The sequence below is a fragment of the Erithacus rubecula genome (assembly GCF_903797595.1).
Source record: "Erithacus rubecula genome assembly, chromosome: 9".
In the NCBI taxonomy this organism is placed as follows: domain Eukaryota; kingdom Metazoa; phylum Chordata; class Aves; order Passeriformes; family Muscicapidae; genus Erithacus; species Erithacus rubecula.
The window spans coordinates 21,274,139-21,300,592 of NC_136660.1; the positions used below are offsets into that span (position 1 = coordinate 21,274,139).

General features: G+C 54.0%; 2 protein-coding genes across 3 annotated transcripts; one reads left to right on the forward strand and one right to left on the reverse strand.

The window, feature by feature from the left end:
- The first annotated feature begins 591 nt into the window (after nt 1-591).
- On the forward strand, nt 592-4,740 carry GOT1 (glutamic-oxaloacetic transaminase 1). The gene is made up of 9 exons (XM_079311971.1): nt 592-809; nt 1,082-1,263; nt 1,821-1,944; nt 2,119-2,231; nt 2,402-2,506; nt 3,060-3,210; nt 3,350-3,515; nt 3,631-3,773; nt 4,044-4,740. Exons 1-9 carry the CDS (start codon nt 695-697, stop codon nt 4,181-4,183), a joined length of 1,239 nt encoding a protein of 412 aa, XP_079168097.1. The 5' UTR covers nt 592-694; the 3' UTR covers nt 4,184-4,740.
- Nucleotides 4,741-6,367: 1,627 nt separating this feature from the next.
- Nucleotides 6,368-25,864, reverse strand: CNNM1 (cyclin and CBS domain divalent metal cation transport mediator 1). 2 transcript variants are annotated; one of them, XM_079313135.1, is made up of 14 exons: nt 24,231-25,854; nt 14,573-14,716; nt 13,886-14,026; nt 13,439-13,608; nt 13,155-13,254; nt 12,939-12,986; nt 12,666-12,716; nt 9,999-10,061; nt 8,887-9,044; nt 8,495-8,672; nt 8,073-8,186; nt 7,866-7,982; nt 7,455-7,582; nt 6,368-7,102 (listed from the first exon to the last, which is right to left on the reverse strand). In XM_079313135.1, exons 1-13 carry the CDS (start codon nt 25,747-25,749, stop codon nt 7,503-7,505), a joined length of 2,883 nt encoding a protein of 960 aa, XP_079169261.1. In that variant the 5' UTR covers nt 25,750-25,854; the 3' UTR covers nt 6,368-7,102; nt 7,455-7,502. The 2 variants fall into 2 exon arrangements, with proteins under 2 accessions (XP_079169261.1, XP_079169262.1); XM_079313136.1 differs by lacking the exon at nt 12,666-12,716 and having other exon boundaries at nt 24,231-25,864.
- Between the last annotated feature and the right edge of the window lie 590 nt (nt 25,865-26,454).

A 26,454-nucleotide genomic window follows, 5' to 3' on the forward strand; every position in this document is an offset into this window, starting at 1 on the left:
CTGCATCCCGTCACTGCAGGCCCTGGGATCCTCCCGGACACCGCGCCCGGACCCGTCACACCTGGGCACGGCCCCGTGACACCTTCCCGCACCCTCCGAACCTTGCACCCCGGCACCATCCTGCACCCCGGGCACGGCACCCCGGGGCTGCGTTCACCCCTGCTTTGCGCTCCAGGGTTGATCTGCGGCCTCGGGTGCTCAACGGGGACTGTGCCGTGACCCGAGCACTGCACCCCGAGCACTGCACTCCGAGCACTACATCCCCGAGCATCGCCTTGGGCACGGCATCTCCCGCAGCACCCCGTACTGCACGGGGAATTGCACCCCGGGACCGCCCCTGTGCCACGTCTGCAGCTGCGGGAGTCCCGCAGCACCGGGCGCCGCAGCCCCGCTGGTGGCTCTGCGCGCCCGGCCCCGCGCGGGCGGAGCGGCGGCCCGGGGGCACGACCTGCCGTGGGCGGTGCCCGCGCTCCCCCGTCACCGGGCGCGCTCCCGCCGCACTGGCCGCCCGCGCGGCGCCCGGGGCAGGGCGGGGCCGCCGTTGGCTGGCGGCGGGGGCGGGACCGAGCGCGGCGCGCTGATTGGCCGCGGGCGGCGGCGGCCCCGCCCCACCGGTGAAGGTGAGCGTCTCCTCCAGCGCCTCTCGCCGCCCGTTCCGAACCGGAGCGGACCGCACCGCCGAGCCCGCGCCGCCATGGCCGCCTCCATCTTCGCCGCCGTCCCCCGCGCCCCGCCTGTCGCCGTCTTCAAGCTCACGGCGGATTTCCGGGAGGACGGCGACTCGCGGAAGGTCAACCTCGGCGTGGGCGGTGAGTCCGCGGCTCGGTCCCGCTCGGCGGGGCCATTCCCCTCGGGACGGGCCCGCCGTTGTCCTTGCGACACCTTCCGCACCCGCTGCGGCGGGCACCGAGCCCCAGAGGTCACCGGGCGGCGGCGGGCTCCCGGCCGGGCGCGGGCAGCGGGCGGGCAGCGAGGTCCGGCGGGCTCAAGGTCGTGGGGCAGCCCGGCCGCGGTGTCCCGGGCGGGAGCCGGCGGTGCAGCGTCCCCCCCGTGCAGTAAGGACGGCTCTCCCTTCCCGCAGCCTACCGCACGGACGAGGGGCAGCCATGGGTCCTGCCGGTGGTGAAGAAGGTGGAGCAGATGATCGCCAACGACAACAGCCTGAACCACGAGTATCTGCCCATCCTGGGCCTGCCGGAGTTCCGGGCCAACGCCTCCCGGATCGCGCTGGGGGATGACAGCCCCGCCATCAAGGAGAACCGGGTATGTGCTGGTTGGGGAGCACTGGGCTCCCTGGGGTGTCTCCACAGCAGACTGAGTAAAAGAGCACAGATGTATAGAGGTCCTGCTTTTTGGCAGGAATTGGGAGTTTCTCAGACATGATCTTTCTTGATTGTAGCTTACTTAATGAACTCATGCACTTGAAACTGTTTGTGCAAGTAGTTGTGGTTTTAGGGAAAAACCGAACATGGCCTGTGACTGGAATCTGTGTTTTCCTTCATCTTTTAATAGTTTCACCACAGGAAACCCAAGTCAGATAATATACCACCTTTCCTGAAATAAACTAGTAGCTGAGAATCTGTTCTGTGCCAAAATGTAACAGGAATGGCTGGAGTCTATTTATAATGGTAGAAGTTGTCAGGATTGGGCCTGAGCACTGGAGGAGGTTGAAGACCACTGGAAGTGGATGGCATTCTGACTGGGCTGACCCAGGGGACACTTTTGGGATCCTGTCTCACTCTTGCAAGCACTTCTGCTTTCTGTGCACTGGTAGTGGTGCTGCCCTGGTGGGACAGTGCTGGCAGGTGTCTCTGTTGCAGGTTGGGAGTGTTCAGTCCCTGGGCGGGACGGGCGCTCTGCGGATCGGAGCAGAGTTCCTGAGGCGCTGGTACAATGGCAACAACAACACGGCCACCCCAATCTTCGTCTCTGCTCCATCCTGGGGTGAGTGCTGCTCCCAGGGAGCCCCGTGGGTCAGCGAGTGAGGGAGGCACAGCCCTGCTCCTTCAGGGGCCTGGGCACCGAGGGAGGGCCCTTCTCGTGTGTAATGGGAGATGCTGGGGCTGGAGAAGGCAACTCATAGGGCATGCTTTTCTGAGAAGTTATTTCTTTCCTCAGAGAACCACAATTCTGTGTTTATGGATGCTGGCTTCAAAGATATTAGAACCTATCACTACTGGGATGCTGCCAAAAGAGGTCTGGATCTCCAGGGGCTGCTGAATGACATGGAGGTGAGTACTGTCAGTATTTGCAGCTGGTTAGGCTCTGGTGTGCTGTGCTGGGAAGTGGATCACTGCAAAAGAAGCTATTGGTGCCCAGAGCAGCTCCAGGCCTCTCCCTGTGCTGTGGGTGCCCGGTCTTGTCCATGTGTGTATGTGACCAAGATGTTTTCTCTCCTCAGAATGCCCCGGAGTTCTCCATTTTCATCCTCCATGCCTGTGCACACAACCCAACAGGCACAGATCCTACTCCTGAGCAGTGGAAGCAGATTGCTGCTGTCATGAAGGTATGGGCTACTCCTGGGGCTAAAGCAGTGCTGAGGGGTCAAATAGCCAGCTACACCATTTGCATCTGAAATGGGCTTTGGAGGAATGGAATGAGGTGTGGCAGAAGTTGAAAGAGTCCCACAAGGCTGCTGTTGAAGGGAGAGGCGGACAACAGAATGCTGGTTTTCTGTGCTCAGAGGAGAGATGCACTGCAGTTTTTGTTGTGCCTCCAACTTCTTGTTTTTATGCTCTGTGGAGTAGGCCATAGTGAGATTTCTCCTGCTGGAAAGATAATCCTCAGGCAGGTGCTGAATAGTAGCCTATGAAGTGGTGTACTTCTTGTGTACTTCCTCAAATGCAGTTTTTCTCCTGCATTGACTTTTATTGACCACTTCAGTATTTCTATTCTTTTATCCCAGTAGAAGGAAAGTATTTCAGTCTGGTGTTGCTGGACCATGTTTCCTTTGAATTCACACAGAAACTCAATGGTCGTTTTTTCCCCCCTACGGGTGCTGTGGGGGGTAAAAGAGCTTGTGGGGAGGGATTTCCCTCTAACACTGTTCCTCCTTGCAGCGCCGGAGCCTGTTTCCATTCTTCGACTCGGCCTACCAAGGGTTTGCCTCTGGCAGCCTGGACAAGGATGCCTGGGCTGTGCGATTCTTTGTCTCCGAGGGCTTTGAGCTCTTCTGTGCACAGTCGTTTTCCAAGAACTTTGGGCTCTACAGTGAGTGTCTGGCAGTAAGCTGGCCCAGTAGCATCATACCCAGACAGATGGGGCTGGCATGCTGAGTGAGGGGTGGGGAGTTCTCTGCTTTGCCACGACGTGTGGTACCAGTGGCTCACATCTCTTGGCTTGCCCACAGATGAGCGGGTGGGGAACCTGACCGTGGTGGGGAAGGATGCAGACAATGTGCAGCGTGTGCTGTCCCAGATGGAGAAGATTGTGCGCACCACTTGGTCCAACCCTCCCTCCCAGGGCGCGCGCATTGTGGCAACTACGCTCTCTTCCCCGCAGCTCTTTGACGAGTGGTACGTGTTGCCAGGGCCAGGGGGAGAGGCCAAGGGAGGGAAACTGTCTACCTGAGTGTCAGGCTCCCAACCAGGTGGGTGCCCATCCTCATGCTCTGCTTCCTGCCTGCTGCAGGAAGGGCAATGTGAAGACAATGGCAGATCGGGTCTTGCTGATGCGGTCAGAGCTCCGGTCTCGACTGGAGGCCCTTGGCACCCCTGGCACCTGGAACCACATCACAGAGCAGATTGGCATGTTCAGCTTCACGGGCCTGAACCGTAAGTATCCAGTGGCCTGTTGAAGGGAGGGTTGGGTGGGGATGGTTTTGCTGTGGGTGAACTGGGCTGAAGCAGTCCAAGCGGGAATCTCTTGGTGCCACTGGAGTTTCGGCATCACTGCATCGGTGGCTGGAGGGATAAAGTGTCACCCAGTATTTTAGTGGCCAGTTGCTTGAACTTTTCTGCTTCTTGTGAAAGATTCAAGCAGTTCTTTGGGCTTTTCTGAACTGTGGGTCACTGCTCTGACCTGATGTCCAATTGTTTCTCCAGCTAAGCAGGTGGAGTACATGATCAAGGAAAAACACATCTACCTGATGGCTAGTGGGCGCATCAACATGTGTGGTCTAACTACCAAGAACCTGGACTATGTGGCCAAGTCCATCCATGAAGCTGTCACAAAAATCCAATGAAGCCACATGAACAACCAAACTTACATGAAGTCACCAAAGCTATAGTGTGTAGTCCATGTCTTTCTCTGCTCATGGCTTGCCTTTTCCCACACCTCTTGGGGTTTAATAAAGATGGGAGCAGTAGCTCAATCAGGGATAATTGTCTTCTGACATTTTTTGAGTGGTCCTTGCAATATGGTAAGCCAGTGCCCCCAGGAGGTGGGGACAGCATGAGCCACCTTGGCTCTTGTTTCACAAGAAGCAGCCTGGTCTCCAGGCCCTTTGAGCTGCATCTTTAGCACATCCAAATCAACTCCACGTAACTGATCATTTTGATCATGTTGAAGCCTGGTGCCAGTGCAATGCACTGTGGGATAACAGCACAGTGGATCTCACATGGCTTGTGAACTAATGTCACTCAGTAGTATTTTGGGAGGGGTAAAGCTGTTGCTAGCTTCCTCTCTCCATCCGTCCCACCCCTTCCCAATTCTGAGCCTTATACGAGCAAATATTTGTAATTGTGATAATTGCTTCTTTATGTTGCTGACATGAAATTAAATCTTTGTCTCTGAATGCTACCCTTGCCTTGTGTCATGTTGTGTCTTCAGACCGTATGAATCTCTCATCAGGCTGAGGCTAAAGCCTCAACATCCTGGTTTGTCCACCCATCACTTTTTTTCAAGGCTGTCCCTTTCTCTCGGGGTGTGTTGCATCTCTGATGATCACAGCTGCTACTAAAGGGGGTGTCTTACTGGGGGATGTTGTTGAGAGCTCTCTGTGACTATATGAAGCCAACCAGCTCTTCCTGTATTAATCTTGTGTGCTTTCTGCCTCACTGCCCTGTGCTGCCCAGCTAATACAGTCTGTCTGTCTGTGGTTGCTTTCTGGATGGTCAAGTGTTTCCAGCCATTTGGTCATCCCTCCCTGTCCCAGGGTTCTTGGGCTGCCCTTTGGGTGTCAAAAAGCAGATCTCCTCTGTTATCCTTTTCAGCAGGCCCCTGGTGAGCCACCATCTACTCCCACTGGCTTCAGTGGGGCCTGCCAGCAACAGTCTGTGTTTCTGGCACTGAAAAAGAGCTGGGACCATCTGTTTCTGCTCTCTGCAGTCACTGCAGATCTATTTGTGAGCTGACAGAGCAGCCTCCTGACAGGATCTTGTGAAGAAAGGGGACAGCTCCTTTCCTTGTGTCAGGTAGCAGTAGTCACTGTTACCCTGATGGATTTGCTTGTGCTGCAGCTTAGACAGAAAAGGCCAAGATGATGCCTTATTGCCTTGTTTGCAGAGTGCATGGGGTCTCTTATCTGTTCTTTTTCATATAAGAGAGTGAGCCAGAGGCAGCCTTTCCTCATGTCTGCAGGTGGGGATGGTCTTTCCCTCTTGGTGTCCATTCACAACAGGGATGGTAGGGAAGTAGTTGAAAGGTGATTTTTAGCAGTTACCTCAGGAGGATTTAAGGAACCAACTCTGCTTTTGTCATTTATGATATTTGCTTACACTTCTGCCCTTACAGACCTCCTGGTGTGGAGGCTGGCCCACCCCTTGTGATCTATATTGGTATTTTGCTACTCTTACCGGCCTTGTTTTTCTTAGCAAGTGACCTAAATTTCTCCTTTGCTGTGGTGTAAGCTCATTACCAATTATCCCATTTACCATGGCAACAGAGAACAGATTATTCCTTTCCTCTGTACAACAGCTTTTTATGTATTTGAAAACTTCCTCTCTCTCCTTCACATCCTTCACCAGTTAAGATTAAGTGACTCTATTTCCTCAGCCTTTGGGGTAGGTTGATTTCCAGCCCTTACTTTCCTCTGTCCACTTTTCAATTACTCTGTGTTTCCTTAGAAGGGCAGTGCCCAGACAAGGCTGCAGTTATTCCAGCTGAAATTTTATCAGCATGGGTGGACTATGAGATTTCTTTCGTTATCTGTCAGGCTGTACTCCAGCACGTGTATCCCGCTATTGTGTTTGCAATGGCCTGATATTAACTCCTGTTTTGCCCCAGTCCTTGTCTGCACTGCTGGGGCTTATCTCTCTGCTTGCCAAGTGCTCTCCTGGCAGCAGGAGTGACAGAGAGCCTGGCTTGGCAGGGAGAAATTGGGCAGCACTTGCTGACCTGTTCTCTTGCTCCCTTCAGTGAGTCCTGTTCCTCCAGCCACCTCTGGCCCTGGGTATGGATCTTCCCTACACCCATGGACACAGAGAATCAGGGAAAAATCACTTTTAATGTTGATATCCCCGTTGCGTTGAGCCTCTACAAAAACTACTGACTGGTCTGTCCCACCCCGAGGTCTTGGTGCGAGCCTCTCTCACAGCAGCAGGCGTGTGTGGAGAGGAGGATGGTCCAGTGCAGCATGGAGGGGGCTGCACTCGGGGGGAGCGGGGCTCCTTGCCCTGTGCCTGGCAGGGCTCCGGGAGTGCTGGGCTGTGATGGTCAGCGTGGGCGAGGCGCTGCAAGCGGGCGTGTCACACAAATAAACGTGTGCTGGGGCCCTGAGCTGCGCGTGGCACCCCCCAAATTGCACATTCTCCTCATGGTGGGGACCACATCTTGCAGCACCCAGCACGGCGGGGCTCCGGGCCTCGCTGGGACGGGGATGGTAAATGATGGTAAAGGGCAGTTCTGGGTCGGGCTGCCCCTCCCTGCACTGCTTGCAGGGATGCCGTGACAGACACATTTTCACCTTTCCTTTTTCCACCTCTTTCTTGAGACCAGATGCTACCAGGGAGCGGCTGGGCAGGGGCCCTCGGGCTCCAGCTGGCTGGTGCAGGCTGCCTGGCTGGTTCATCCTGCCGGGGTTCATCCTTTCTCGCCTGGGGATGGGGCTCTGCACAAGTCCTGCAGGGAGGGGCGGCACGAGCGGGCGGGCAGGCAGCGAGCGAGTGCAGACCTCCTGCTGCTGGACATGAGCCTCACGGCAGGAGACCCCCATGCTGCAGAGCTGCAAAACACAAGCACAGCCTGCTGCAGGGGGCCAGAGCTCGCCCTCCCTGACCTGCTGCTGCTCAAGCCTGCAGCACCTTTCCTAGCCAGGGGTATACTGGTGCAGACACAGGATTCTAGTGAAAATATGAGCCAAGGTCTCACTTCAGCCTCTGACATCCAGTCTGCTGTGAAAAGCAGACCCTACTCCATATCCCTTGACCTCGCTCTAGCCCTCACCAACACACACACCTGCATGGGCTCCAAACCCCATCTGGCTTTGCTGCCTGAAACTAGATTTTACACTATTTAAAATGAGTGACCTCCCACTTGCTGGAAAAGGAACATTGCACCAAGAGGCAGGTTCCTACCTCCAGTCTGCATGGGCCTCCAGCACCGTGCTCTGGCCACACTGCTGCTCAGGTGATTAATGGGGCGAGATTGGAGCTTTCCTCTGGCGACTTCTCATCTTCCGACGGTGTCCGCTGCTTGCGCCCACCTGCAGCAGCAAGGGTGCTCAGGGCTGGGGTGCTGGGAGCTAGGGGTGCTCAGGCAGAGGTGCACAGGGCTGGGCCAGGACCTAGTGGCTGGCTCTGCCTGAGCAAGCCCTAGGTGGCTTTGCCTGCTGCTGAGGCACTGACAGGGAACCAGGCTGTCCCCTGCTCCATACCAGCCCCATGCAGAGCATCCCCAGGACAGGGCTGGGGAACAGCTGACACAGGCAGTGGGGTGCCGGGGCAGAGCTCTCCCCTGGGTGTGCCATCCCTGGGTCAGTCACTCACTGAGGGATCTCAGCAGCCTCTTGCCCAGCGCCTCCTCAGAGCTGCTCGGTGATGAGCTGGTCCCGGCCTCTCTGCCCGGGGACTCCACTTCCAGGACAGTCCCGCAGCACTCACTGTCTGCAAAAGCCCAGCATGGCTGCAGCCCTCAGGGCACCGTGGCCTCGCCACCCCCGGGGTCAGGTGTGTGTGTCCCCCGGCCAGACTCACTCTGCCGCTTGCTGTTCTCCTCGTTGTCAGCCAGCTCCTCCTGGATGAAGGGGATGCCCTCCATGCGCAGGAACACTGACTCGCTGGGGCTGCGCAGCCCCTCGGAGCGGCTGCCTGCAGGGACACAGGGCAGGGAGATGCTGTGCCCTGGGGCAGCATGTGGCAGGATGCCAGCCATGGCACAGCTCCAGCTGCCAGGGACCCCGGGGACATGAGTGCAAGGCAATGAGGAATTACACTGGCAGCTGTGTGGATCCACAGGTGTGTGTGTGAATGCCTGCACAGCATCCGAGCCACAGTCCATGTGCTGCTGCGTCCCAGAGGTGGTGTGTGCATCATGCCAGAGGGTCCCAGCACAGACCCTCCTAGGGGACATGCAACCTGTGCCTGTGGCAGGGAAGGAATGCTGTAGGGTGACTCACACATGATGCTATTCCTCTCATTCAGGAGGGTGGCAGGGTCCTCCTTGGGTGTCTGCGGGGTTCCCCGAGCAGTCGAGGCCTTGGTTGAATCCCTGTCGAAGGCCTCCATGTCGGGGGACTGGGGCGAGCTGTCCATCCGGCTGGCCACCAGCGCGTTGTGGTACTGCTGCCGGGTCACCTGGGCACACACACGTGCACCCAGCTCAGCGGGCACCGAGCCCCCCAGGACCTCTCGGAGACTTGGTGGCTCCAAACCTCCAGGCAGCAGGAGTGAGTGCAGGACTCCTCAGCACCCACTGGGCACCCACCAGGCTCCTGGGGCACAGTGGGGCAAGAGGGTGCCTGGACAGGGGTGGCCAGGGTGGGATAGTCCCTGCCAGCCCTGCCCATACCTTGACGAACTGCACGTCGCAGAGGATGTGCACGGAGTAGTCGGGCGTGTAGATGTTGTTGCTGCTGCTGTGGAGCTGCGTGCTGCTGCCTCCATAGTCCTCCCGGTTGGGGGACTCGGAGCGGTTGAGGCCACTGCAGCGGGACGGGGACCTGTTCACTGCAGGAGGGGACAGCACACACGCACACACTCACTCTCTGCTCAGGTTCCCAGTGCTGGTGTAGGGCCAAGGTGGAACCAGTCACCTCCAGCGGCTCTTCCCCAGGACATGGGGCTGGCAGGGGTCCTGAGGGGGACTGCAGCCTGTCCTCACCAGTGCACACCAGTGTGCAGCCTGTGCCAGGCCAGCCCCACACACACCAAAGGGACTGGGCAGGACTGAGCCGGTGCCAGCAGCAGAGGTTAGGGCAGCTGCCTGTCACTGACAGCCCTCCTGTTAACGCTGGCCCTCTGTTTGGCACAACTTGTCCCGGTTGCAGCTGGCAGCCTGTGAGTATTTGCTTAACCTGCCTCAAGGGCATGCTCCTGTTCACCCCAACTATGACAGATCAGGGGGAGAGGCTGCCATGGCAAGCTGGCCTGTCACTCACATTGACTGATGGCCTCTGACACACGGCATGGCCTCTGACAAACAGCAGGATGGATTTTGTCTAGTCAGTGATTTGTTAGGGAACAAAGGCAGCTCGTTCCTTGCATAGGTGACGTTGTGCTGACTTCGCTTTGCTGCTAAAATGCCTTTTTATTACCCTGATTAACCGGAAAGCAAGGGGGGGGCAGGGCAGCAGGCATGCAGGGCTGCAGGTCACTGTCACCAAAAGCAGCAAGCCAAAACCCCAAGTGCTAAGTGCAGGATATTACAGGAAGCGCACACCAAAGAAAGCCCAAGTTGCCCATGGCTCCCCCTTGTCCCCATCCCATTCTCCCAGGGATTTGCATTGCACTGGGGAGGCTGTGGCAGGACTGCCGTCCCCAGTCTGCCACCAGTGCTCCAACCAGGAGTGCCGTGGGTACTGCCCAGCATGCAGGGTGGAGAGGGCTTGGGGCACTGTGGACAGGGTGCTGGAAAGAGCCTGTCCCATGCAGAGGTCCCTGACCAAAGCCATGTCCTGTTACCTGGAGAGCCAGCCAGGGAGTCCCCTCTGCTGAAGGCGAAAGTACGGGACACTGAGACAGGCACTGCAGAGAGAGGGAGGGAGAAGGATGGAGGGGACCCAGGGGAAAGGGAGGGATAGAGGTGAGGGTGGGATACAGATCAAGAAGGAGAATGAGAAAAAAAATCATGTGTCAGCAGTCCTGAGCTGAGCTCCCATTGCTGCCGCCACCATCCCCTCCCACCCTTTTTACACCCTCCTGCTTCTGCTCTGGAGAGTTGCTCATCAGTCCTGGGGACAGGGCCACCATCAGGAACAGACTTGAAAGCTGTAAATCAGCAGGTTGCCCTATGATGAGGTAAAGGGAGGTGAGGCTGGCAGGGGGGGATTAGCTCCTGCCAGGCCTGTCTGCAGAGTCACACAACTTCCTAGAGCCCTGGCATGAGTAGAAAACGTCTTTCCCCCATGGGTTAAGTGCTGGCACTTGGCTCTAGCCCTTCACCAGCCATAGCCAGGATAGGGGACTTTGTGGTCAGCTTATGCCACCTGGGAAATGGGTGAAAGCTAAATCTCTTGGCATCTGGGATGCTTCTGTGTGTGCAGGCACATGGCAGAGAAGGAATATGCTCTGCAAAAGTCGCTGCCCCAGCCCCACAGCTGCAGGCAGGGGCTGACAGAAGCTCTTCAGGGTGATGATGCAAAGCAAAGGGATTCATGTCAGGCTGCCTGCAGCTCCTTGCAAAGTCCTGGGCCTCAACAGCCTTCAGCTGATGCCGAGAAGAGCTACCCACTGAGGGCTGATCCTTGCAGGAACTGCAAGAAGCCAGGACCCTGCATCTGGGGCTGCATTGTGACAGAGAAAGTAAATCATAGACACTCACTTTCCATGTTTTATTGACATGGGTTACAGTAGCAGTGACAATTTCTAGGGCAGGCCATTCCCCCTCCCAGTGCCTGCTGCCCTCCACAGCACTCCTGGGTCACGTCACAAGGGATGGGGAGCACAGAGGGACCAACACACAGGGTGAGTGATGCACTCCTTAACACTTGCCAGTCTCTGCTTTCACCACTGCCATTGCCCACTTTGAAAGTAGTGGGAAATGTAAGCCTACTGGCTGCCAGCCTGTTCCTCCAGCCATTGCCATGATTCCCCCAGCTGCCAGCCCTCCTGCACAAGGTGTCCTGCCCTACCTCCAGCCACTGTGCCTGCACCACAGCTGAACACTCTAGGAACTATCTGCTGCCTATGTGATTAACATTTTAAAATTGCTTCAAACATAAAACCCCCATGAAATTTGCCCTTTTCTAATCTCCCTGCTGCTCCCCTAGGAATTCTTGTCCTGTGTCCTCCCCTGAATCAAAACCTTCTGCAAATAAAAAGGACACCAGCACAAAGCGCTGCCCAGAACGACCTTGTCCTGATGGGAGCAAAGGATGAGTTGATAACCACCAGCACTGACTCCATGCTCCCCCTGCCTGACCCTCCCACAGCGTTTGTCACCACACAGCACCAATGCCAAAGATCAGCTGGCGATAAACCAGTTACCTAACAACAGTTAATTAATAACAAACTGTTAAATGCTCTGGGTTGATGTCTGAATTCACAGCTGTGATACTCTACTCACACTCCTAGGTTTTCCTTCAAGGAGGAAAAAGGATGCCAACCTCTACCACAAGAGAGATGCTCTGTCACCTCTGCCTCTTAGTCTGCTTCCTTGCTGGCCAGGGGTGTGACACAGGTCTGTCCCACTGCAGGCAGGAATGGCTGCATGGCAGAAAACACCTCCTGGCAGGGTCGGGGCGAGCACTGGGAGCGAAGGAGCCCTGAGCAGCAGAGTCCCGGCAGGCGGCACTGCAGGCATGCATGGCTGCTCTGGCACAGCTCCACTGCGCCTTCTGCCCTGCCTGGCCAAGGCAGCACTCACTGCCCGGGCCCCAGCGGGCCCCTGAGCACTGTCACCTAGGACACAGGACACGGGGCCATCAGCCACACCCTGGCACAAACTGGCCACTTCACTGATTCTCTCTGTCCAAACCAACTGCATTGTGGACACAGGAAGCAGGAATGTGCACTCAGGGGTTAATTCATCAGTCCATGAGCCAGCCTTTTGCATGGAGGCAGAAAAAGCAGCAGGAAATAGGTGAACCCTAGAGCTGCAGAAAGACTGGGACCCACCTGTCCCAAGAAACTCCTCCTGTTCTCTTGATGACATTCCTCTTTACATCCCCTAAAGAATTAATTTAGTGGGTCCCAGCTTTGATTAGGCAGGGAGAGCATCTCAGCTTACCATCAGCATAGATGGTAAGATGCTGCAGATCTGCAGATCTGGCTGCAGCATCTAGGGTTTGGATGAGGACTGGCATCGTGCACACCTTGACCTGCCCCTGAGCCACATTCGTAGGGATTATAGCAAAGTAGGGGGTACCTTTCAATCTCCCCTAATGAGAGCTCCCTCTTAACTCCTGCGAGCAGGGAATCTGCTTCTTAACTCATCAGCTCTGCAGGCAAGAAATTTATGGGCACTTGACTAACTTCCCACCTCTAAGTGCAAATACCTCACAGGTAAATCAACCCATCTCTGCAATTCCCAAGCAGCCCAATGCAGGGCCCATGTTCAAGCTGTGCCCTGAGCCTCAGGAAGGCAAATGGGACTAGAGGTGTTGTGCTGAGACCTAGAATCACACCCACCTGTGGGCACTGCCCCTTGCAGCAGCCATGCTGGGACCCACCAGCAGAGACCTGGCACATGGTAGAAACTTCAAAACGGCATCAGAGGCACCTCAAAGGGATCTCCAAGTCACTCTGTGGGGACTTTGCTGCATCAGCCCCTCAGCATGCTTTTTCTCTGTCTACCTTGGCACAGTCTGAGCTGTTTTGCATGGGGAGAAAAGCCATGGCTCCTCCAGCCAGCCAGTGCTGCAGAGAGGTTTTAGAGCCTCAGCCTGGAACCAAAATACTTACATAGGAATGAGGATCCTGCCAGGCTTCCCATTTTTCGCACATCGTTTTCTGAAAGAACAGTTGGAGGTGTGGGAATAGCAGAGGAAGGGCTCCTGTCCCATGCCCCAAAGCAGGGCCACCCCACCCCATGGCCAGCCCCCTCTCCTGGCACCAGTTTAGCCTCCATGGATGCTGCTGAAGGAAAGGCAGGGCCAGAGGGAGCCCACAGAGGCTCACCTGAGGAGACAACAGCCATGATGGCAGGGACACCATAGTAGGTGAACGCCCCATTCTCAAACCGCAGTCCTTCCTTGCCGACCTCCACCTGCACCTTCCCCTGGAAGGAGGAGGAAAACCCTGTTGGACAAGCACCCCTGAGCCACCCAGGGCTGCAGGGACCAATGCCATCCCATACCAGAGGATGGGCATCTTTGCTGACAGAAGCAGCCTAGAAGAAGGTGGCAAGGAGAAGGCAGGGCCACCCTGCCCTGCCACCCTCTGCTTGCTGCTGCCCCAGGCACCTGCAGGATGAGGACAAAGTAGTCGACAGGGCGGTTGCGCTGGTAGAGGTAATGCTCCGCTGCCTTCTTGTTCTTTCGGTCATACTTGAGCTCCTGGATGACATTGGGGTGCTTCAAGAGCCGCAGCAGGATCTTCTCAGAGAGGTAAGGGGACTTGAAAGGCTCCACTTCTAGAAGGGAGGCAACACACACATGCTATGCTCAGCATAGCTCCCCATATGCTGGGAACTCCTCATCCTCTGAGCTGCATGGCTCTGCTCCTGCAGCCTAAGCACCCATTGCTGAGAGGGGAGCCAAATGCAGACCTGCCCTGGTAGGGCACTGGAATGTCCAGGCTGCAGGTCCAGGCAGGTGGAAATTGTTCAGTGCAGGGGAGCCCAACCCAGGAATGGCCTAGGGATGCCCTGAGAGGCTGGTGCTGCAGGGTGGGCACAAGGGCAAGTGTACCTGTTGCCATGAACCGATGGGTAGCCAAGAGGAGCTGTGGGGAGATCTTCACCTTCATCTCACTCTCTGAGAGCCTGAAGATGGAGAAATCCTGGGGCTTGCGTCCCCGGTGGGGAACCCGCTCCTTCTTCCGATTGTCAGCTGCAGGCAGAGCAGAGCAGTCACTCCTGCAGCAGCCACAAAGCTGCTGCTGCTGCAGGGCCCCATGTCACATGAACACTTATGGACAGGCATGTCTTACTGCACCCTATGGCAGGGCTGCTGTGGAGCAGTGGGGCACATAAAACCAGCTGTGCATCCAGCCTTGGGAGCAGCTCCTAGGGCAGGGAGCAGGATTGTGAAACACACTTACTCCTCAGGAACAAGCCCTGGGCTGCCCTGGTTGGATGCATTACCCAGAGTTGCAAACGAGCTCGGGAACCACCCATTTCATGCACAACACAGATGTTCCTAGGTCAGGCCCTGCCCAGCCACCCACTGCTGATGCTGGTACTTCTCTATCTTGAGCATTCAAGACTCCCTGACACTTAACCGGCACCTCTCCATCATTCTTGTCTTTCCCATCATGATCACAAATTACTCTGGGGAAGGACCACAATTTGCTCTGGCCTGTTTCCTACCCACATCTGTCTGTGCAGGCTCCCACCCTGGCTCCTGCAACTGCTGTAGCTGCTCTGGGACACTAACTGTACAGATCTGTCTCATCCAGGATCTCGGACTTGATGATCTCCTCAATGACATCTTCCAGGGTGACAATGCCCATCACCTCGTAGAACGGGTCTCCTTCCCCTTCATTGTTCACCCGCTGCACGATGGCCAGGTGGGACTTTCCTGCAGGGGAAAAGCAGAGTGGCAGTGAGACACCTGCCCCAGTGACCCCGGGGGTCCCTGGTGTGGTGGGCAGGCAGGCAGACAGGGTTTGTGTGGTGTGAGGCACAGATCACAGTACACTGGCACCCAAACCCACCCCACCTGTGCTACCCAAGGAAAAGGGCTGGACATGCAGCCCAGCCTAACAGGGCAGCTGCTGTGCAGACTGATCTGTAGATGTAGGCTCTTTTTTGGGACCTTTTCTCTTTACCCAGGCTGTGAGTCACTCTGTTCAGCTCTTTGAAAGGCTCCTGTGCAGGAATGAAAGGTACATTATACCAGCTCTTCCTTACCCTCAGCTTCACTGGCATGAAACAACTCTTAACAGAGCAATGAGACAATGTTCTCCAACACAGAAATGTGAATGTGTCCTTGGCTCTACTGATTTCCCATATCTTCCTGGTGTTTTCTTATTCTGTTGCTAATTATCTTTCCTATTAAATTGCTAGGAACAGCTCCCCTTCATCTTTCTATCCATCACTGTGTAGAAAAATACTACATTTTTTCTTAAAATATGGGCAAAGCCTCCATCTCCTTGAAAGAGCAGCTGGTTTTTATGCAGAAACATGCATGTTTGTTTGCAGCTTTCAGCCAACTCCTGCACAACTCTTGGGTGAACCATCTGGATGCAGACACTGAACATTTTTCAAGCCATCAGCTTGCACCTGAAATTCTTCTCCAAGCCCTGCCCTTGACAGTGTCTTCTCTATGTCATCTTAAACAAGCAGAGTGGGACCAGGACCTTCAGCTGCAATGATGGTGACTCCTGCTTAGAAGTTCCAGTGTTCCTGGATCACAGTTTCAGCTGTCTCACTTGTCCCTTGTAAGCTGGCAGCTCTGCTGACACATTCTCAAGTTTCTTGGTTTTGGCATACTTGAAACATTTCTATTTGTTTTTGCATGTCCAGCTCTCTGTAAGCTGTTTTGACATTTTCAACATCTCCCTTCCTTTACTGGCTGCTCTGATTTATGGTCCTGCTCAGCATCTTGACCAGAACCAGCTTCCAAGCCACAAGGAACTTCTGGGTTTCTAGCTCCAACATGTTCTTGGACCTGTAAATGGAACAGCACTAGTTTTTTACTGCCTATGTGGCTCCCACACTGCTCAGCAGTGCACACTGATTCTGAACCTCTAGTTTTACTTAAAAGCATCCTCAGTGGCACCACAGCCAAAAACTTCTGCTCCCTCTGCTTTGCATCCCTGGGGTCTCCTGTTGCAATGCCTGCACAAACCCAAAAATACTGCTAACATCTTCTTTTCCCCAGGGCCTCAGTGCTGAGCTCCTTGGTCACCCAAAATGGGGGCAGGTCCCCTCTGCCATGCAGCTGCCTCTGCATTCACTTCCACAAACCCATCCCAACAAGCTCTCCTGCAGCTCCTGACAAGGGATGCGAGCAGTATTCACGCATGAAGATGTGACAGGGTGGGATCCTGCCTGGTGTGCAGCTCCTCCCTCACCCAAAGTGCCTCCAGGCTTGTCCCTTCAGAGGTGCAGGGACAAGCACACCCAGAGCAGCCTGGCAGTCCCACAAACACGTCTTGCTGGGGACCATGTGACCTTCAAGTAACCCTGCCCTGCATCTGAGACGAGCAGACGACATTTCTCAGCTGAAGATCGGCGCTATACATTTCTCACAGCAAATCTTGGGCATTTTCCACAGTATAAATTCCCTCCTCCTCATACCAAGCTTTTATTGCAAGATTTCAGAGAGCAGCTCACTGCCTCCCACGCCTACAGATTTAGAAATGAGAACATAACATTGCAGAAAGTAGCACTGAGATGCACTTTAAAAAAACCAAATCAATAGCCCTGGGGCACTGAAAATTCAGTGTGTTCTTTGGAGTGGGCTATTTCACTCCTTTCATACATAGGTTTGTGCATCTTTTCTGTTCTGCCAGTGGGTAATAAAGCAACACAGTACTTAAAAAGAAAAAAGCAGAGGAGTTGGCTGCAAGACAGCAGCAACAGCTACGTTTCATCTTAGCAAAGTCCAGCTTTTGAAAATGTGTCCTTTGCCAAACTCTGCTCCCAAGCACTGGGGCCATCTGGTCTCCTACAAGTCCTCGGGTGAGCGAGCAAAGGGAAAAACTTATTTCTTTTGGCTGAGAGCTTGTTGTTAATGACATTTACATGCAACCCAAAACCACCAAGTCCTTACAAAAAGCTTAGGTGCTACTGAAAGGCAGTCAGAGAGTGATGGAGGCAATTCTTTTTTTGGCCAAATACCTACATCGACTCTGCAATTTACACTAAAAATGTGATTCAAGCTCCATGTTCACATAGCTGCAAATGAGATTATTTAGAAATAACCCAGCACCATTAGCCTGGAAGGAGACCCATGGTTTCACTGCACTGGGGGCAGAGCCAGTAGGGTTGTTAGAGCACTCCAGAGTTCTTTATTTTTACAGAAAATAAACACTTGTATTCACACTCCAAACCTCCAGGTTCATGTTTCCAGCCTAACACCCATGTTAGAAACGGAGCAGGTACCCAACAATGGAAAATTGTTGCAGCTCAGGGCGGTTGCTGCTGCCCATACCCAGAGGGCTGATCCCAGCCCAAGTTGGTATCCAGTCACAAAAAGCCCTGAATGCCAGCCAGTCTCGTCCTTTAAGCGAGTGCTGCTTGCAGCTGCTCCCCTCTGGAGAGGGCTGACATGCTCCAATTTCCCACCTGAGGGACATGAGATCATTTGCAGAGTTGTGTCCCACCCCCCTGACCTGACTGGGTCTTGTATCTCCTCCCATCAGCTTTTTAACAGACCCCATAAATTTTGTGGGGGGTTTGCAGGTGTCTTGGCTGTATGGTATGCTTGTTCCGTCCTGGGCAATGCTGGCAAGCTCAGCTCTATCCCTCTTCCCGGCCCTGGGAGCTGCTACATTTGCACAGGAGGAAAAGCCGTGGACTTTAGAGCACGTACAAGAATCTGGGCAATGAGATGGAAGCAATGTCAAAGGGAGGGTGGCATGGGGACAGACCTGGGCATGCCAGAGAGGTCATTTGCCTCTGCAGCCATTATCCAGCACGTCAGCCTCAGTAAGAGCACAACAGAGGGAGGTAAATCATTTAAACAAACCCCCAAACTTGATCTGAAACAGCTTTAAGATCTGTAAAACCGATTACAAAAACCGTGCTATTGTAACCACTGCTTGATAGCTCAAATGAGATGAATTATTAGGGTGAGCTGCTTCCCCACTAGCAAGCTGTCACATGTGAACTTTACAGGGCTGTGGCTGATGCAGGGAAGCACAGTGAAACACTTGATGATCAAAGCCTTGGTTTGGCAAACGCCGGAACAAATGGGCAATTAACTCTCCTGGTGCGAGCAGCTCAGCCGCGCTCCGCGGCGCTGCTCTCGCACAGGAAGCCCAGCGCTGATTAAGTGTCTGCTCAGCACGGGAAACAACTGCACTAAATTCTTTATGAGCTACATGAAATCTGCTCTTTTCAAACAACAGCTTCAGTCGAAAGTTAATGCCACAAAATGCTAAATTACAGAGCTAATATAAACAGCTGAGAGCTTCCAGATGGAGCAAGCATCTGAAGAGATGTCCAAAGCTTTTACGCCCATTTTTAGGAGCCTTGTTTTCCATAGGCACCTAAATGACATTGGGCTCATAGATCCACCTCAAACCACCTTCCCCAGTGATAGAATGCCTTGACTTCTGGGAAAGAAAGTGCTGCTGAGTATATATAGCCCAGACTACTTTTTTATAATTTTTTTATAGAGGTACCCTGCCAGAGGAATGTTAAAGATGCTTTAGCCCTGTCTCTTGTTCCCCAGGATGAACATCTTAAGCATGAAATTAATTTTAATAAATTTTACGGTAAGATCTGAAGTTGTTATTAGGAGATCAAAGGTACAAACCTGTGCCTGAACCACTTACAGCTACAAAATGGAAGGAAAAAAAATTAAATAAAGTTGATTTGTGAAACAACCATGATGTAACTGAAATCTATTTTCTGTGTGCTTTTCTTCAGAGCTCTTCACAAGGGCTGCCAGCACCTCTGTGCCCTCTTGCTGACCTGCATCTGAAGAAAGTGGGGACCCTGATTTGAAAACCTTAAACTGGAAATGTGTGAGTGTGATCCTGTGTTACCACAGCTCTGCACCGTGGGTGAAAGCACATATTTTGTCTAGAGGAAATGCACATCTAAGCAGGGAGGAAATAATCAAGAGGGCTGTAGGGTCACCCAGCTCTACAGGAATAAGAGCTATGCAAAGGAAAAACTGTAAACCCTGAACCAAACCTGTCTTGGACACAAAAACTTCACTTGCTTACATCTGTCTGTAGCCTTTCTCATATTCTCCTTCCGTGCTTTTCTTAATCCTAAGGAAAACTGCAAGCATGATGGAATATTTGGAACAGCTGATCTATTACCATTGCAGATCAGGAGGGCAAGGAGAAGATTAGAGGGACACAGAACCACATCTTCCCTCTGTTGTGCAGCAGGATCCTGACCTGGTACCAACAGCTCAGGATGAAGGTGCCTTAGCTCTGAAGAGGGAAGTGGGTGGCAAGGTGCCCTCTCCCCCAAGGACTTGGCTCTCTCCTGCCTTGCTGAATGCCTGCCCAGAGCAGGCCTGACCCTGGGATTATTGGGGTGGGGTAGAGCAGTCCAGGGTTTACACAGCAAGGTTTAGTGGGAAAAGCACAGTAATGTTTCAGGCAGAATTGCAGCAGGTCATTTTTTATCTATCAGCAACTCACTTGCTCTCAGCCTGGCAATCACATTCCAGGTGATAGTTCCTGGGTAAAACTGGCTCCTTAACCCATACAACTGCCTTGGGAGGTCATGGCTGCAGCTCATCAAGATGCCCAGCAGAGTGATTATAACAGTTGCAAAAATCTCCTGAAAGCTGAGTTAAATTTGAAGCAACCCTGTGTGCTTACAATGCCTGTGGGATCAGAAAGATGGTACAAAAAGCATCTGAAATGGTATTGACCCCAACTCCTGGCAATTGTAAGCACTTTCTCCAGCTACATTCAATTTGCAGAAGTGTAATAGAGGCCGTGGAACATTTTGAAATGTAAAGACAGACTCTAGGGCAGAGCTGTCCTCCACAGGACAGGTTGTTTTCCCTGCTAAGCCTGAAAGTTTGGGGTTTGGAAGATTTATTTTTAGTAACTCTTAAAAGATGCCAAGCCACAGAAGGCTAATTTGAGTTGCAGCTCAGCCTCTGCCCTGCTGCAGGAAAATGAACATTAAGAGCAAATTTCTACTGTTCCTCTGACAGAGGAAAGTGACTTGCTAAAGGGTCCCAGTGCTGTACATAGACCCCTCCAGGAAATCAGTCAACAAAACCCATAGACAACTTGAGGAAGGGACAAGACAATGACTTCCCAGAGGCACTACAAAACAAGGAGATGGACCTCACAGAAGAGATTCACATGAGGAGTTATATCACTGGACTGGAGCTGCAACATGCATTATCTTCAAGAAAGGAGGAGAAACAGATTGTATCACCCACAACATTTCACACTGAATAAATGCATAAACCCTTCCTCATAGCTCCAAATTCCCTAGTAAAGTTGATCCTAGAGAAAGCTCATCTGCCTCTCGACATAGCTTCAAAATTGCTAAATATGCTGCTTTTTTTTTTTTTTTTTTTTTTTTTTTTTTTTTTTTTTTTTGGTATTAGGTGTTTTCTCCTGGGAGCCCAGAATAAAGCCAGGTACTCCAAGGTGTACCAATACAAATTGCCAAGAGATTGTCTCCCAATTTTTTCATTCCTTCAGTATTTTCATCTTCCTTCACCAGGCTGCAGGTGGTAAAATTACTGTACTGGTAGGTCCTTTCTTATTTCTATTGAAGAGGGGACACACTTTGTTCAGGGTCCTTTACATAGCACTTCTCAGTTAATGCTGCACAACAACGTATCCCTTCTACAAAAGACTGTGTCTAGTTTCCATGAAAGGATGGCAAATTGGATATCCAGCCTTCATTACTCCTGAGTTCTTTTTGCTAACTTTTGCTGAAAAGATGAAGCCAAATACAGCACAAGTATTTCCTTCCTTCAGTAGAACCTGTCTCACACTGCTGTAATGTTGTTTTTCTGTATGGTTTTTGCAGCTGCCCTCTTCATTTGGGCTGTGGGTTGGAGTCTACACTATTCTCTTGCAGGCCAGACCACCCTTCTGGTGCTGTTTGGATTCTTCTCTGTTTTATTCCCAGTTCTCATCAGGACCCTCAATTTAATCACCTCTGCAGGAATCAGTACTGAAAGAGAAATCAAATAGTGGCTGCAGCAGCAGGGTTGTGAAAAGGCAGAGGTGAGGAGTTTGACCAGTTCTGCTGTGATGGAACAGGTTTTGTTAACCATGAGCTCACAGCTGCTCTTGGGTGCCACAACCACACTGGGCCAGCAGCTCCCTTGGTGCTACTGAGTGTGTGCAAGTATCACAGACAGTTTAAATGTTAAATTAAATGGAAAGCTGATGCTGCAGGTCTGTGAAAGGTCTTGCTGGGGGAGAGGCAGTTTGTGACACATCTGTGGATTAAAATCAAGGTAAACACCAATGCATCTTAATGAACTACACTCAAATGAGGTTAGTAAGAGCATACCTAGAAACCAAGGAAGGAAAACTTCTCTCAAACCCTGCTAAAGAAAACCAAAGAGGAAAAAGGCTGATTATCTTCATAGCTGGGACAGAGCAACAAGAGAAAAGAAATGCCTCAGGTAAACAAGGATAATAGTGAGATATCAGTGAGTAGGAGACAGAAAATGAAAGTGCTGTCGGAGGAGTGAGCAAGAGTCCCAAAGCGCTGTATTTAATAATCCCTTGACATTTTCAGGAAGAAAGAACAAATGTTTGTGTACTGTGACAAGAAGCTGTGGCAGTGAAATAGTGTTACTTATACACTATGCAAAAAAATAACATTATGGGTATAGTGGAAGTGGCAGAACATTAATCATTAGTGGAACAGATCAGAAGTACACAATGCTATCCAGGAAAGAAGGATAGAAAATGTTATAGAAATTTTGAATGAACTTTATAATACCAAAACAACAAGATAAAATAAAAGACACAACATTTTTTGAGTTAATAATGAGAAAAGAAAAGAAAAGCTGGCTTGTGAGGGACATAAGGAGGTGATTATTAATGCCCATCCTTACCAGAGACTTTAATTTCCTAGAAAGAGGCTGGACTTTATCAGTGGGAACATTTGCTGTCCTGCAGGCACCTTGGATGTGTGAAGTGATGAATGCCTTCATTAAACACTCGCTGAGCCAACAAGCAATCAGCCTACTTTCTAATTAGTGAAGGTGTCTCAGAAGACCTGGCCATGGAAAGCAACCTTGATTGGATCAAACAAGATACTTCACCATAATTCAAATGGACACAGAAAAGGAGACAGTGATCAAGATTCTTAATTACAAATGGGAAATCTTTATTTTAAAAATTAAATGGTCAAGTGAACAGGGCTGATGCAGCAGTGGATGGAGCTGAAGGCAGCTGGGAGCTAACATCTGTCACAGTGCGGGAGCCAGTATGAGAACCTGTATTTGGAACTGGAAAAATAGAGTTTAGGAGGGTTCAGGGCTGGGCTGGGGGGTAACTATTTGCAAATTCAGGGTACTGGGGGTGACCAAATGCCTACAAATAGAGGAAAGATGAATCAGAAGAAAACATTGATTCTTGGGAAGAAGAACATTTGGGGAAAGAGCTGGAATTGCTAAACACCATGCAGAGTTACATAGGAAGAACAAAAGCAAGGCATTTCAGCCATGTAGTCTAGAAAAGACAAGGAGAAATGAGGTGGTAACAGAAAAAAGATTTAGGGAGAGCTCTAAATAGGGGCTGTAGCAAAACACCCCAGAAGGCCACAACAGCAGACAGATAAAAAGGAGGAATAACCTGAAGTTAATGAAACAAAGTTAAAGAAGGATGGATATTCTTCATCTGAGATGAAGACCAATATACGAATGTGCAGGGCAGGTAGCAAAGTTTGTTACCAATCCCACGAGCTCAGGGAGCAGCACACACCAAACAGCTCTGCTTAAGGGCAGAGAGGACAGCAAGCAAAGGGCAGGGAACTCAGCAACCACAAGTCAAATTTTATAGGTCTATTGATCCATAGGGCTGTAGAAGGAATTTGGAAGGGGAAGTGTATCAAAGTAAATCCTATAAATTGCAGGAGAACCTGACCAAGGGACAGTGTGCCAAAATCATCTGACATCTCTGTACAAGAGAGGCAGAAGAGACCTCAGGTGAACTTCAGTGCTATTGCAGGAAAATACAGTTAGGAAGGAACTGCCAAGCACATAAGGAATTAGGAAGACAAGAGACATGGGAGGAAGGGGGTAGGCATGGACTACTGCAGCTCACCAAGGTTGAACCCAGAGAACAATCTCCATGCTTTTGCTAAGAGTCTTGTATAAAACCCAGGAATTTTCTGATTTTCTCCATTAGGAGTCTCCAGTTCTGCTGAGGGGCAGAGAGGGCAGGTGGTGGCATACAGAACTGAGTGGTAGTGGGAGCACAGCTGAACATATCTGGAGAAGATGCTGACCTGCATGTATCTGATGAGCACATTCCTGGCACACTGAGAAATGTCCCATCCTCTCCTCCTCCCACCTCTAAATACGAGCAGGAGATGATGCACAGAGGGGCTTTCTCTTTATCTGGAGTGGACCAGGTTGGCCTTTCTCACATGATCAGCTCTGCCTGCGGCAGAGTGGCGCCAGGCAGCCCAGGAGCCAAGTGCTGCCCTCATGCATTACATAATGCAGCCTGTCACTGCTGCAGCCACCGCTCAGACTCACCCACCACACTGACGTAGCGAGGAGCACGCGGCAAAACACAATTCCCAGTGGGAGGGAAAAACACATGCTCTGCGTATTCTCAAGGTATGGTTAATGAAATACAGCTCTCAGCATCTCTCGGGCTGCTGGCAGCTGCTGCATTATGAATGCTGTCACAGCTGCAAAAAAAGTACAGCTCTTTCTAAAGGCTTAATCTTTTCTTCTTCCTTTAAGCCACTTGCATAGAAACACTTCATAGATCTCCTTCTCACTGCTAAGCTGAAAATGTGAAAGCTAAGTAATGAGAAGCAATTTTCTGTCATGAACTCCTCCACACAGAACAGAGCAGCAAATGCTGTCTGGGCAATGGTGCAAGGCAGGTACCATGCTCATGCTGCCAGGCCACTGCAGACACATCAGCCCCTGGGGGACAGGCTCACCTGCAACCTGAGAGGCCAAAGGCTCTCACAGTCTTCGTAACATCACAGGTACATCACTGCTGGCCCTCAATCCACCTGGGGATGTTCCACCAGGTGACACCAGGGTCATCGACATACCAGCACATGCAGGGACCAATTCCCCCCAGCATCCCTGGTACCTGCCACATCCTGCCAGGAGGCCATGCGGGGCTGCCTGTGGAGGCTGCTGACCTGGAAATCATTGGGGGTGCAGAGGGGTGCAGGGGAAGCCCGAGGGGTTGGGGAGGGTGGCCCGGCGTCCTCACCCTTCTTGAACTCCTCAAGCAGCGTGTCGAGACGCGTGTCATTGAAGACGCAGTGGAGCGGGCGGCGGTAGAAGCGGGTGACAGTCTGTAGGGGAGTGCAGTCATCAGGGTCCACAAAGGCCAGGTCTTTGACAAAGAGCAGGTCGACAATGTTGTCGCGCCGGTCACCCTCATAGACTGGGATGCGGGTGTAGCCAGATCGGAGGATCTCAGAGACGGTGGCGAAGTCCAGCACAGCATCGGCCCGGAGCATGAAGCAGTCGGCCAGCGGGGTCAGCACATCTTCCACCACCTTGGTGCGCAGCTCCAGCGCGCCCTGCACCATGGCCAGCTCCTCGCGCACCAGGTCGCCGTGGGGGCCAGCGGCGCGCAGCGTCTCCAGCAGCCGCTCCCGCGTAGAGAAAACGCTGAGCTCCTGCCGCAGCGCCCAGTCCAGCAAGCGGCTGAGCGGGTAGCACAGGGGGAAGGCGGCCAGCATCAGCAGCCGGGTGAGGCAGAGCGTGCGGGAGGCGATGGCCAGCCCGTGCCGCGAGCACACCGAGTAGGGCAGCACCTCTCCGCCCAGGAAGACGGCGGCGGTGCACAGCAGCACCGGCAGCCAGGGCGCTCCCCGCGGCCCGCCGGCCGCCGCCGCGGGCCCGCCGCCGGGCAGCGAGGCGCAGAGCCAGCCGGCCAGCGCCGCGTTGGCCCCCGCCTGCCCCAGCAGCAGCGTGCACAGCAGGTAGGTGCCGCCGCCGCCGCGCACCGCCTGCACCCGCCGCGCCTGCTCCCGCTCGGCGGCCGAGCCGCTGTTGCGCAGGACGCGGAGCTCCAGCGGGTCCAGCGAGAGCAGCGAGAGGCGCAGCCCGCTGAACAGCGCCGACAGCCCCAGCAGCAGCAGGGCGCCCAGCGCCCGCAGCCAGCCCGCCTCGGGCAGCGGCAGCAGCCAGGCGCCGAGCGGCGGCGCGGCCGGCTGCACCCGCAGCAAGAAGCCGCCCGCCGCGCCGTGGTGCGCCCAGGCCCGTCCGTCCCAGGCGCACAGCGAGAAGAGCCGCCCGCCCGGCGCCGCCGCCGCCTCGCCCTTGCGCGGCTCCCGCACCCGCACCTCGGCCAGCGCCGAGCCCGCCGCGCCGCCCGAGCGCAGCGGCCCCACCACCTCCACGTCCGAGGCCCAGGCGCTGCGCTCCCGGCACCGTTCCGCCGGGCCCCGCGCCGCCGCGCTCCCCGCCGTGCTCCCCGCCGCCGCCTCTTCGATGAAGACGAGCCGCGGCTCCCGCTCCCCCGCCGGCCCGCGGCTGCCGTTGCCCTCGGGCGGCGGCTGGAAGTAGAGGCGCAGGAGAAAGCGGCTGCCCTCCGCCGCCTGCACCGCGCCGCCTTCCAGGGACACCCGGCCCGGCGTCGTGTCCTCGGGCCGCAGCCCCAGCAGCCAGGCGGCCCCGGCCGGCGGCCGCGGCGACAGCGAGAAGAAGAGCAGCAGCACGGCGCCCCGGCTCCGGCCCCAGCTGCCGCCGCCGCCGCCGCGGCCCGGAGCCGCCGCCATGCCGCTGTGCCGGCAGCGCAGCGCCCGCCCGCCGCCCCGGGACTGCAGCGGGGAGCCGGCACGGCACGGCACGGCACGGCACTGCACGGCGCGGCGGCACACGTGGGCCGGGGGGCGGGCGGCCGCCGCGCCACGTGCGACCGGGAGCCGGCCTGCGGCGCCCCGGCGGGAGGGGCCGGCGGAGCGGGGCCGCCAACCGGGACCGGGGAGTTCGCCCACCCGCCCCGCACGGCCCGTGCGGGAGCATCCCCGCGGCGGCGGCACCGCGCTCTGCCCGCACCCGGCGAGATGCTGGCGGATCTGCACCGGGGCACACGTGGGGATACGGGGCAGCCCCCGGCCCCGGCAGCCAGCGTGGGCAGCGGGCCCGAGCAGCGAGCTCTGCCCCGGGCACCCGCGGGCACGCTGGCTGCCGGCGTCAGGGACACTGCCCGTGCCACCCCTGCACCGTGCGCTCTGCTGAGGGGCTTCTGCCAGCAGCCTCTGGACCTGCAATTTGCGTTCAGTCTCCCTCTGTTATCTGTCCAGGCCCTACTCTTCAACTTTTCAGTTCAAATTAATTTCTCTTCTTCCCGTGGGAATGGTCTGATTTTTTTTTTGTTCGTTTGTTTGGGCTTTATTAATGCAGGCTTTTAAAAATCGTTAGATTTTAATCGTTAGTCCTTTTTGGAAACAAATGTACAACACTAACTACATTTATTCTCA

Coding starts and splice junctions, on each gene's coding strand:
- GOT1 (XM_079311971.1), top strand. CDS start 695: ATGGCCGCCTCCATCTTCGCCGCCGTCCCCCGCGCCCCGCCTGTCGCC. Junction 2,232..2,401: donor GGCTGCTGAATGACATGGAG/GTGAGTACTGTC, acceptor TTCTCTCCTCAG/AATGCCCCGGAGTTCTCCAT. Junction 2,507..3,059: donor AGATTGCTGCTGTCATGAAG/GTATGGGCTACT, acceptor TCCTCCTTGCAG/CGCCGGAGCCTGTTTCCATT.
- CNNM1 (XM_079313135.1), bottom strand. CDS start 25,749: ATGGCGGCGGCTCCGGGCCGCGGCGGCGGCGGCGGCAGCTGGGGCCGG. Junction 12,717..12,938: donor GGCAGGATCCTCATTCCTAT/GTAAGTATTTTG, acceptor ACCATGTGCCAG/GTCTCTGCTGGTGGGTCCCA. Junction 8,187..8,494: donor TGAGAGGAATAGCATCATGT/GTGAGTCACCCT, acceptor GTGTCCCTGCAG/GCAGCCGCTCCGAGGGGCTG.